A 12,809-nucleotide genomic window follows, 5' to 3' on the forward strand; every position below is an offset into this window, starting at 1 on the left:
TCTCACTGGGGCCCCCAGAGAAACATGGCATACTGGATGGACAGCCAGTCTCTTGGGTGTGTAGCCCAGGTCTCTTACAGCCCTTGCCTCCTCTTTCAGGACAGCCTGGATGCCATGCTTCAGTGGCTCTTGCATAAACACCACAGGGAAGAAGTCCTCCGGGCAGGGCTGTGCACTGAAGGCGCCCTGCTGCTCCTAGAGATGCTGAAAGCCACCATGAGCCAGGTGAGAGCCGCTCCCCACATGCTGAGAGGCGTTCTGATGGGAAGACAGGCCCAGAAAAGTCAACCTTGACTTTTCCCAGCAACTTTCTCGTAGTGCTGATAATTTGCAGGTATCATTCAAAACTTTTGATAGAAAAGGCAAGGTGATAACTTAGGTGCTCAATGGGAAACCCAGCTTTAATGTCCCCAGTGGAGTTTATGTGTTCTTACCAGAAGACATCTGTTTTCCATTTGTTTAAACATTTGACTTTCTTCCCTGGGAGATTTAAGGCCTCTAGTCAAAGGGAACATTTCTGGGCAACTGCTTTGATTTGAGAGCTTCAGGGGCCCTGTGTTCCCTTGCCTTCTGGGGCCTCTTCCCTCAAGAAGTGCACCTCTACCAGGACAGGTGGGCCTCTCATGAGTGACCCATCAGGTAGAGACCTGTCTTAGAGAAGACAGATGCCTGCCAGATGCAGACATGACATGGACAGCCTTTGATTCAGGCCTTCAGGCCCACCTTGAAGGTGGGTGGAGAGGTTATTTTAGAACTGAAGGAAAAGGCTGTGTGACTTGTGAGCAGGACTAACTGTGGACCAGGTAACAAGAACACCCATGAAAAATTCTGGCTTCATTCTATAGACTCTAAAGGCAACTGGAGGTTTGATATGTGTGGAAACCTAATTGCTTCTGTAAAATGATGCATTATTACCTTTAAAATAAGAAAAAAAAAAAAAGTAGAAAGTAAAAGTCACCTGAAGCACACCCAACCAGAGATAACCACTGTGAACTTTAGTAGAATGTCTTTCAGACACCTAAGAGTATACCACGGCCCTAGGGAATCAGACCACATAAATTCCTGAAAGTGTTGGTCACCCAGTCAGGTCTGACTCTTTGCGACCCCACGGACTGTAACCTGCCAGGCTCCTCTATCCATGGAATTCTCTAGGCCAGCACACTGGAGTGGATAGCCATTCCCTTCTCCAGGGGATCTTCCCCATCCAGGGACTGAACCCAGGTCTCCCACATCGCAGGCAGATTCTTTACTGCCCGAGCCACCAGGGAAGCACATATTTCCTATTGCCTTTTCTCCCCCAACTTCTTGTTGGGAATCATCTCTATTTGTAAATGGAAATTTGTATTGTTTCTCGGAACATTCGTTGTTATAAAAAGTCTGTAATGAGCTTTCTTGAGCAGATGTCTGCTCTTTCTGGTTTGATGGCCCCCTTGGTATAAACTCCAGGATGTGGGATACTGGGTCAAGGAACACTTCACGTGCTCACCTTCTCAGGAAGGCCGCAGTAGACGTCATACATATATACTCCTCTTGACAAACACCCCACGGTCTTGTACAGATGTGCTCGGCCCAGTCCCCACAGCCTCAAGAGGGAGGGGACACACACACACACACACACACACATATATATATATATATATATATATATATATATATACTTATGGCTGATTCGTGTTGCTGTATGGTAGAATCCAACACCATACCATTGTAAAGCAACTATCCTCCAATTAAAAATAAATACAAAAATAAATACTCTTTTAGCATGTATTTAGATGATTACATGTTTTTTTCTTTTAACCAGTTACCTCTGATGAATTATATCAATAGATTTCCTTGCATTCTTGCAAAGATCTCACTTTCTCACTCTGTTCTTATTCTTTTAGCATACTTCCTTATTCTGCTTGTAAATATTTTATTTATGATTTTGCAGTCATGTTCATAAGTTATATTAGGTTTCAGTTTTCTTTTTTCACACATTGTCAGGTTTTGATATCAGTATTATGCTAGTTTTATTTTAAAAAGATTCTTTTATTCAAGAAGATGCTAAATCCATGACTCATATTATTTAAACCATTCCTATGAAACAGCTTCGGCCTTAATTTTTTTCTATTATTACCTTGCTTAGGCTTTTAAATGTCTCCTTGACCTAGTTTAGGTAACTGATAATTTTTAAAAACCTTCCCAAGTATTCAGTTTGTATAAATGGTATCCTTTAATTCATTTAATTTTCTTTGTGATTATTTTCCTCTTCTTATTCTTAATTTGTAAGTTCATGCTCTTTCTTTACCTCGCCCATCCTATTTCTTAAGGAGCTGAAGATTTGTGGATTTATAAAGAACAACTTTGGGTATATATGTCATTCCCCTTCACTTTTTTCTGGCTAGTTCTAAAATTTTGATATTTGACATCTTCAATTTTGTTGTTTTCTAGAGTTTCTGCGGTTGCAGATTTAAAGAAATTTTTTATTAAAAAAGAGATATTTTTGATTCATCTTTTTCCAATGTCCATGTAGTTAAACTTTTTTTTAAATTGCTGTTGTTTATTTCCAGTTTATTTCTGTCCTAGTCAGAGCAAGCGATCTTTACACTTTCCATCTGTGGGAAATTTATTCATGGCTTTGTTGTAGACCTAATGTGCAGTTAATTTGAGGATAGCTGAAAAAAATTGTTTTACAGCATAGAAAGTTTATTACTTTTTAAATCAATGCTATTTAGAAAAAAGCAAACCAAAGAAATAACATGAAAGCATTTAAAATGAAGGAAATACCTAGTATGAGGACAGAAGTAAAAAATAAGACCAAACATTGACTTTATAACAGCAAACATAAAAGGGTTAACTATTGTATAACAGATGTGACCCTTAAACAGTCTTCTGGGATCTAACAAACATATAACAGAAGCAAAGTCAGAGGCAGACTTTGGTTCAGTGAAGCTATCTGCCATGAAAGCATCATTTACCAAATGTGATAGACAAGCACCAAAATCTAAAAGGCAAAAACTGAAAGGATAAGAGAAGATCAGAAATAGAATTGTAGTGAATATCTCTCTCGGTTTATTTATCTTGTTTATAACTTTACTTTGCTTGCTGTTATTCCCTTGCACAGGGATAACCATAGATATGTTTGCTTCCTTGAGCTTGGTGTCAATGGAACCCTACAGTATGTACCCTTTTGCATCTCGAATCTGCTTGCAATGCAGGAGATCTGGGGTCGATCCCTGGGTTGGGAAGATCCCCCGGAGAAAGGAATGGCTACCCACTGCAGTATTCTGGCCTGGAGACTTCCATGGACTGTATAGTCCATTGGGTCGCAAAGAGTCGGACACCACTGAGTTCACTCAGTACAGGAGGAATTCGCTTGTGTTGTATATGTTTGTAGTTCCTTTTTTTTTTTTTAATTGTTCAGTAGTATTTTATTGTGATAATGGATCAGCATTTATTCTTTCTGGGTTGTTTCCATGTGGAAATATTATGAATAAAGCTGCTATGTACATATCTTTTGATGGACATACACGCTTCTTTCTGTTAGAAATATACCCGGATGAAATTGTGGTTAGGCTGTGCACATGATTTGTTTTAGTGGATATTGCCAAATAGTCTCCAAAATGAAGAGTCAGTTTACACTCACTAGCTCTTATTCTGGGAAGGTTCTAGTTGCTCCAGGTCCTTGTCAATGTTTAGCATTGTTGGTCTTCTAGATGTTAGCCATTCTGCTGTGTGCAACTATCCTTGGGAGCAGACAGCATTTCCTTCCTTGTGCAAATATAGACACTGTGGAGGTTAACTCACTCGGGCAGGATCACAGAGCGAGAGCACGGTGGAAACATGTGTGTCCAGCATTAATATTTCATTCTGGGGCACCTACCCCCGGGATCCAGCCTGGCGCTTCGCCTAAGCACCTTCGGGGGATGCCCTGCCCCCGGGATCCAGCCTGGCGCTTCGCCTAAGCACCTTCAGGGGATGCCTGAACAAATTCTATGTCTGACCTTATCTCCCAGCTTCTTCTATATTCACCCTGTACTAGTCACTATGAAAATAAGCTTGAAGCACTAAAATGTCTCATTTAATTCTCACTACAATCTTAAGAAAGGGGTCATATTATTACTAGGAGTCTTGCAACAAGGCGTCTTGTTGAGAGGCTCAGAAAGGAGGTCTTCTCTCCAGATCTCAAGTCCTCTGGCTCCTATGCAGCCCCGAGTCATGCCCCCACATGCTGCCTCTCATGAAGCGTGTCCACAGCCCTCGACAGGTTCTGGAGACAGCGCCTGGGAACGGACATTCCCGGCCAGTGTGCTGCAGTTCCTTGGCCTCGTGCACAGCGCCTACCCCCAGGATCCAGCCTGGCGGGCCCCTGAGTTCCTCCAGACCTTGGCTGCGGTCACCTTCCCCCTGGGAACCCAGAAGGTAAGACACACCTCTGCCTTGCCCCGGTGAGAGCAGGGGTGAGCATCATCGCCCTTCAAGGACAAAATGCCTTCACACCCCTCCCCGGATGAAAATGCATTTTGAGTCAACCTAGCCAAAACCCTAAGTAAACAACTCCGGTAGTTTTCCTTCTCTTTATGAGGTCCAGCTTCAGCTCATTTTTGGCTCTGAGATTCAATAAGTTTTTGAGTTGTCAGGAAATCTCAGTAGTGAGAAATTTGATGGTAGATTAAATCCAGATCTACATAGAATACCCACACATGAAGCATGAGGAAATCACAGATTCCACTCCAGGAAGGCCAGGGGTGGGACTGCCATAGGCCCCATCTTCTTTCCAGGACCCTGGTTCTGTTGGCAGGCCATGGTGCCTTTCAATCAGAGGGCTTGCTGAGCCCCAGCTGGTAGGGCAGAGGGACCACCTGGGTCTTGAGGACAAGGGGTCAGTGTCGGGTAGAGAACACTATGGGAAGAGATATGAGTGAGTCTGAGAGCAAGAGCCAGTCCCAGCCGGTCAAGGGGACTCGTGAGCGCGGAGCATCTGGGAGCTAAGAACAGCAAGTGAGGACCAGCGTGAAGCGAGGTGCTGGAAAAGGAAGGGCAGAGATCTGCTCATTACCTGCCTTGGTGGAATAGGAGCTGAGACCCAGCCAAGGAGAGTGAATTATCGATTCCTGTCTGCAAATCAGTAACTGTAACCAAAGGAATACATTAGGCATATTGGTAAGGAGAGGATCCAGAAGTCATACCAAGCGCAATGAGGGCAAGTAATGTTTGCTCCATAATTATCTGCTGATCGGCCAAGAGGATGAATATGTTCTTTTAGCTAAGCTTTTCTAGAAGTGTATTCATGGTGCCAGCCTCCATCTCCTGAGCCTGGTGCTTCACATCCCCTAACAAGCCCCGATGCAGGAGATGTTAAAGGTGGAGGCGAGATTCAGGGAGGTGAAGCTCCACAGACCAGCTCCCTCCCGGGTTAGTGGGGCCATGAGACCCGTCTCACAAAAGTGTCGAAAGGGTCGAGAAGATGAAACATGCTGCAGCTTATGTGATTCATAGGTGACTAAACCAAGATTTACACCTCAGTCTCTCACCCCGAAACCTATTCGTTTCCATCAGTCAGTTTAAAATAACAATACATGACCTAACAAAATTTAAGTGTTTAGTTTTAATAAAAAGACTAACTATAAAGACCAGAAGATTTGCAAAAAGATAAAATGTTTTGATGGGTTACTATCAACTAAAGCAACATACTGGAAAAGTAAGTAAACAAAAAAGATGTAAGAAAGATCAAAGGCAGCACTGGAGGGGGTGGGGGATGGGACCTCTGCCCAGAAGCTGGGCGACCCCGGCCAGGCAGGGAGGAAGCATGGTTCTACAGACTGCCCCTCACCATTCCGCTCACCTGGAGGAGGACAGGGCCTTAAGTTGGGGGGCTGCCATTCTATGCCCACAGGCCAGGCTCGCCATCTGCTAAGTCGGAGTTCCAGCCAGCTCCCTGCCAGTAGCCACAGACCGCAGCCTGACCCAGGGCTCTTCCTCCCCATATTCAGTGGTTCCCACCTGAGGGAGAGCTGGCCCAAGGTCACCTCCCAGTCTACCGTGGATGAGACAGGCCCTGATGCCGGAACTCATATCCCAGCACCTCCTGGCCTCCTTTTAGCTCCAAGTCAGCTCCAAAATACCTTTGTTGCACAGAACATGTGACAGACCTGTTTTCGTGCAGAAGGCAAGTGGCCAAAAGGATTTCTATTTGCTACAATTTTATATGGCATCTTTCCAGCCAAGGCCGCATGGAGCTAATTAATACAGTCACCACCTCCCTAGGTGCCATTAAATTCATTTTACAGCTTAATTAAGAATGGCTGCATTAATTTTATGAATGAGCCAAGGGAGGTGCCAGCAGATGAACTTGCATGAAAAGTTCATGGGCCAAGAGTCAGGAGTCCCTGGCCGCATGTCCTTGGGTGTGTCACCTGGCCTCCCAGCATCTCCATGTCTTCCCAGACGTATCTGGGCTAATGACTCCCATCACATTTATCTCTCAATATTTTTGTAATGTAAAACTGAGAAAGTGAAGACCAAGGCACTTCAGGGTCTTGGATGTCAGACTGGCTCTCGTCCCACTTCTCTTTCCACCTGAGGGTCAACAACATCAGAGCCTGGCAGGCAGTAAGGTGAGGACCCCACAGAAAGGTGGGGACCAGCTCTCTTGACCATATGCCAGGGCCAGGCATGCTGCACGCAGGATTTCTCATCTCATCCTCCCCCATCTCTGCGTGTTCCTTTCCATCATTACCACTAGACTGACGGGGAGCTGTGGCACGGAGGAGGGCAATGCCTTGCCTGGCACACATCCTGGGCTTACTCGCTGAGTGCTGCTGGTCTCTCTAGCTCTGTGCCCAGCTTCTGCCCACCACAGGTTTAGAAGTCACAGCAGGCCACCTCTGAGCCCGCCTACCTCCTCGCAGCCTGTTTCCTTACGTGTTAATGGTTTGGTGAGAATCCCACTGTGCATGTGTCAGATATGAGAGTGCTTTGGGGCAGGGCAGGCAACTCACGCTGGTGTTCTCCTGTCTTTGAGGGGGCCGTGACTGAATCTGCCCAGAGCACCAGCAGCCCCGAGGCTGAGGCTGAAGGTGACGACGCTGCAGAGGGTCTACAGGCTCCTGCCGAGTCACATCCCACCCGGAAACAGCTGAAGGAATTCATGCAGCTACTCCTGAGGGAGTTCTTGCTTGGGGCTCCAAACCCCAAGCAGTGGGTGCCCCTGGAGGTGCTCCTGGAGGTGGGTTAGAAAGGGCATCATTCGGGCCTGTGTTGTGGGAACAGACCGGGGAGGGTGTGGGCACCAAGAGGGTGGGGTATGCCCAAAGAGCCCCGAGGGCCAGTCTCTTGAGAGAGCTCACCCAAGCATGTCCATGCCAGCTGGTTGGTGGTCAGGAACATCTCCTGGGACTGCAATGATTGGTGGGAGGGAGTCTTTGGGGAACCACAGTGCCCAGCAGAGGGAGCTCACCAAGCAGCAGTGAAGAGATGAAGGACGGCAGGTCTTAGCCAGGTCTCTAGAAACAGTCTGAGGTGGAGATTTTCTGGAAGTGATATATTGGGGGCAGTGCTCTCAGGAAAGCAGAGAAGGGATGTAGAGGAGGATGCGGGAGAAACTAGGAAGGACCTGGCTTCAGAAGTAGCTTGGTTCCCAGGGGAGCTGAGGTGTGCTGTATCTGCATCCCAGAGTTGGCCCCACCTTGAGGTACATGCGAGGTGGTCATTTACTGTTGCCCCACCACCACCACTTGTCCTGGGAATGGGCATTGCCTCCTGGGTAAAGCAACTTGATCAGCAGAGGGCAATGCCCCAGAGAAGGGGCACTTGTGAGCTGTTGGCTGTGCACAGTTCCAGCAGCTGCAGCGTTAGCATATGGACCAGGAGAGGGACCGAGTGGACATGGTGGGCACTGAGTGGACATGATGGCCATGTGGCTGGTGTCTAGCTCAGGGTTTGCTTGCAGGCTTCTCCAGACAATGCCACCACTCAACAGAAGCGGGACTTTCAGTCTGAGATGTTGCTTTCCACCATGGAAATATTTCACGTGATGAGTGGAGGTCATGCATCGATGCTGAGAGGTGAGTGCGGGTGGATGACTTATTCCTCCTGGTTTATGACACAGGGTTGCTGACAGCTGAGTAGGAAGCCACCTCCTGCCAACTGCTGACCCCAGAACCCTAGAGGAAGACTAGGCCGCGGGACTGTGGATGCTTTAGGAACCACGGCAAACTGCCCTCCACCCGTCTGCAATAAGAGCTCAGTGACTGTGCCCGGAGACCCCTGGAATGGCCGTCTTACTACTTTCCATGTCACCCCTGCCATTCCTGATTCAATCAGAGACATAGTCCTGTCCTCTGAGCCAACATCAGTTATCCTCTAGCTTCAGTATAAAATTTTCTTCTTATGAGAGGAGTCAAAATGTCCACCTGAATTGAAGATTCTTTTGCTCCCCTATGCCTGGGCACAGTAAACAATTCTTAAATGAATGAACCTGGATGAAGATGCTGCCATTGCCCAAAGAAGTTCAAATTGAAACTTCATTCAGAACATTTGGGTCTGGGGCAGCTATAACCTCCCAACAAGATTGTATGAAAGTCCTTTCTGTGGTTCCTGAGCCGTGGAACCCTTAGTGACATGACTGGTGTCCTGGATTCCTCTTGCCCCACAGTGAGGAGACCCTGACTTTTGGTTTTCTGAGCCATCTGAGTATGGTCGGGTAGTGGAGTGATGAAAAGTGAAAGCTTGGTAGCCCTGTTCTGAGCGTGGCTCTATGACTGGATGGTGGCATTACTCCAGGCAGAGGCAGGACCATGTGAGTGAGGAGAACGGTCGTGGGTAACTTAGAGGGTTGTTAATGAGAATTAACTGAGATGCTTGCATCCATATCTGAGCACAGTGTGTGCTGTGTTGGTGAGCACAGATGCGCGATCTGATCTTACAGCTTCATCCTCTTCCCCACATAACAACAGGGACTTGGGTCACCATGACAGCCTTCCCATTGCCTATGCCTTAAATTCTCATCCACTCTTCTTCCAAATGGTCACTGGAGGACATGCTGCTCCTCACTTGCCTCCTCCCTCTTGGTTCATATCACTGACTATTCAATATCACTTTGAATAAACATGCATTCATTGGGTACCTACAGTATATAAGATCCTGTTTTTGAAGCAACGGTTATACAGATTACAATGAGATGGACAGAGGTGAGTAAGACGTGGCTGGTTCCTGAGAGGAGCTTGGAGACTGTTGTGCAAAGAAGGCAATTCAGACGGCTGATTTCTCAGCCTTGGTCTGTCGCCCTCTCCCACCCTCCAGGCAGTAGAGAGCCTCAGCCGGATGCAGAAGCTGCTGCTGCTCCTTCCCTTGCCAACATCTCCCACTTCATCCAGAAGCTGGTGGAGAAGCTGTACAGTGGAATGTTCTCGGCAGACCCCAGACACATCCTTCTCTTCATCACGGAGCACATCATGGTGGTAAGAACCTCACACTGGCCGTGGTGGTAAGCTGCCTGCTGAGGAGGTGTCTGCTGATTGCCGTCCACTTGGTCCAGACTCACCTGCTGTCCTTCCTGGGAGCAGAATCTGAGCTGGGCGGGAGGAGGGGGAGCACTTTACCGCCCCGGCAACGCTTGGTGGCTGCTTAACACCCTGCAGTGTTCTCACCTTGGACCACCCGAGACACATCTCCGTGGTCGGGGCCACAGCCTGCTGCACGGGCGCCTCAGCTCTGTCCTCGCCTAGACGCTGCACACCCGCTTTGGGTTTTATTGTGAATGTTAGTTTAGTCTTTGTTGCTGTTCAGTTGGTAAGATGTGTCTGACTCTTTGTGACCCCGTGGACTGTAGCATACCAGGCTCCTCTGTCCCCCACTATCTCCCAGAATTTGCTCAAATTCATGTCCATTGAGACGATGATGCTATCTAACCATCTCAGCCTGCCTCCCCTTTCTCCTTTAGCCTTCAGTCTTTCCCAGATCAGGGTCTTTTCCAGTTAGTTAGCTCTTCACATCAGGTGGCCAAAGTATTGGATTTCAGCCTAATTATTGTTATTCCTCATCAACAAACAGTCAAGAGGTCTTTACGGCCAAAAGTTCTATTTCATTTTCTCCTATAAAATCCAGTTCCATTTGTCATATTTGGGCCTTCCTGAAATTGAAGCCAGAGTCTGTTTTTATCTGGTCCGATTTCTCTTGCATGTGTCCTCTCTCGCTCTCTCTCCATCTACATGCACATCCACGCGTGTCAATGCATGCCTGCAGATACGTGCTTACATGTAAGTCTGTGTGTGCATGTGTGCACACATTCTTTATTGTATGTGTGTACACATGCACACACACAGATTCACAAAATCTCAGAATGCCAGAGCTGAACTCTGTTTTGACCCTTGCTGCTTCCCATTTCATTCTGGAAACCTTTCCTGACAAGTGGCCATTCACTTTTTTGTGAGGAGCCCTTCTGTGGTGTGAGGGAGTTCAAGGCAGCAGGACACCCGTGACGTTTGGAAAGCACTTTCTCTTACAAGCTGAAATCTGCCTCCAGAAGCTCGTGCCCGCAGCTCCCGGTGTGTTCTCTGCAGCGGGATCCAGGAGCCCCTCTCCTTCCTCTTCATGCCTTGTAGAGAAAGGGGCACAGTGCCCCCAGCACCTTCTGTCTGTGGAGGCACCTGCATACTCCAGGACAGGGCCTTGGCACACTTCCTAGAGTGGTATTCAGTCTGGCTGATGCTCAGTTCTAGGCCACCTGAAAAGAAGGTATTCAGAGGCTTCTTCAAAAATAACTCCAAGAAGGGAGAAATATCCCTTGTCAGCTCCAAGGGGATTAAAATCAGATTCTTGGGAGGTTGTGTCGAGAATGAGAGTAGCCACCAAGTTCCTATCTTAGCGAGTTTGGGTTCCTATTACGGAAAGCTATAGACTGGGGAACTTAGCAGCAAACATTTATTTCTCAGAGTTCTAGAGGTTGGGAAGTCCAAGGTCAAAGTGCCAGCTGGTCTGCCAGGGCTCTTTTTCTGGTTTTATAGATGGTCATGTTCTCACTGTACCCTCAACATAATAGAGAGAGAGAGAGTGTGCAAGCTGACCTGTCTCTTCCTATAAGGGCATTAATCCCATCCTGAGGGCTCCATCCTCACTACCTAGTCACCTCCAAGAGATCCCATCTCTAAATACATCACATCCCATCTCTGAATACATAACATTACAATACTAGGGTGTCAACATATGAATTTGGAGGTGGTACTAACAATCAATCCATAGCAGCTCCCTAGTGGTCAAAGCAAATACTCAGAGCTAATACCAAAGCATTGGTGCCTCCTGGGGCTGTTCAGCAGGTGCCAGGCCCCAGGACTCTCACTGCCCACATCCACCACCCTTCTCTCCTGCTCACCACCTGTGACTCTCACAACTCTGAACTTCAGTTTGAAAGATGTGACCCATCTTTGAAAGGAGGAGAGGATGATGACAAAAACATGAGCCCCAAATCCAGCATTTTAAAATAACATTTAATTAGTATAAAACTTGCGTTACCTATGAAATTTGAAGAGAGCGATCTAAAAGTAACAAAGGACCTTCCTAATCTACTGGAAAATTTCGCACATAGCATTTGTTCTATGGATTCTTTTCAATGAAGTCAAACAGATGGATGGCTTCAATGTTCAGACCACAAATCAGGACCTTCTGTCTTAACCCTCTAAAATCTCTCACATACTGAAGTCCATGGGTATTTGAGTGCACATCTCCGTTAGAAAATACAGTGGTTAAGAGGATGACTCAAGTGTCTGGTGTAGGTTTTACTCTTGCTGACCACCTATCTCTCCCATCTCTCAAACTCTCGGCCTTTTTATCCCTAAAGTATGATCATCTTAGTGTCTACTTCATGGTGTTGTTATGATGTTTAAATGAAGCAATATATGTAAACATATGCAAATAAATGCAAAAATGCTTGGCATGGTAACTGGAATAGCATAACAATCTATGCCTGACAACAAGTATTAATAGTTAATAACATGTTTTTAAATCTAGATGCTATCAGTAGCTCGTGCTTGTATACAGAGTGTCAACTCTGTTACATTGGTAACACAGAAAGCTCTGGTTCCCCATGTCTGCTGTACATAATTTGACTGTGGTAAACTTTTGATTTTGATACCTATTTTTGGTAGGCTTAAATGTTTGAATTCCCTTTATTGGTCACCCCCTTAATAGAAGATCCAAGGTAGAGGAAGTAGTCCTTTTTTGATTTTAGAAATGTCACGTTTTGAAATACAGAAAGGAATCTGAGACTGTATCATTTTCATGATTAACTGGGTTGGTGTCTAAACCTCAGAGTGTTCCCAAGCACATGTGTGTGTGTTTCTTTTATGACACAGGTCATCGAGAATGCCTCTGCTCAGAAGGACACTGCCATCAGTGCACTGTACAGCAGTCTAAACAAAGTCATCCTTTACAGCCTCTCCAAGCCCCACCAGTCCCTCTCCGAATGCCTCAGCCTCCTCAGCACCCTGGGCTTCCTTCAGGAGCACTGGGACATTCTGTTTGCCACCTATAATTCCAACGCCAGCTTCCTCATGTGTCTCATGCATTGTCTGCTGCTGCTCAGCGCAAGAAGGTTAGAGCCGCTCACCTCAAATCCCTCTATATGGTGAAGAGACCTCCAAAACCCAAAGGGACTTTATCCTAGAAATCTCAATAATGGACATTCTCACACACTGGTATTTTTTCATATCCTTGTTTCTCATGTTTGGTTCAATCCACAAACATGTACTGTCTATCTGCTTGGTTGGGTGAGAGGTCCTTGAACAGTGTAATAATACAGCAAGGTAACGTGGGCCCAGAGAAAGGGGTGCTTG

At 46.5% G+C, this 12,809-nt stretch overlaps 1 protein-coding gene across 7 annotated transcripts in view; it reads left to right on the forward strand.

Annotated features, from left to right (window-relative positions):
* Window positions 1-12,809, forward strand: part of WDFY4 (WDFY family member 4) — a 248,168-nt gene that overhangs the window by 113,547 nt on the left and 121,812 nt on the right. For 6 of the 7 annotated variants that reach the window (XM_061405647.1, XM_061405640.1, XM_061405641.1 and 3 more), the window contains exons 31-36: window positions 100-225; window positions 4,162-4,401; window positions 7,004-7,207; window positions 7,931-8,045; window positions 9,283-9,440; window positions 12,330-12,568. In XM_061405647.1, coding sequence (XP_061261631.1) covers window positions 100-225; window positions 4,162-4,401; window positions 7,004-7,207; window positions 7,931-8,045; window positions 9,283-9,440; window positions 12,330-12,568 — 1,082 coding nt within the window. The remainder of the gene's footprint in view (window positions 1-99; window positions 226-4,161; window positions 4,402-7,003; window positions 7,208-7,930; window positions 8,046-9,282; window positions 9,441-12,329; window positions 12,569-12,809) is intronic. The other variant, XM_061405642.1, reaches the window with a different exon arrangement.

Source organism: Bos javanicus, chromosome 28 (assembly GCF_032452875.1).
Source record: "Bos javanicus breed banteng chromosome 28, ARS-OSU_banteng_1.0, whole genome shotgun sequence".
Taxonomy (NCBI): domain Eukaryota; kingdom Metazoa; phylum Chordata; class Mammalia; order Artiodactyla; family Bovidae; genus Bos; species Bos javanicus.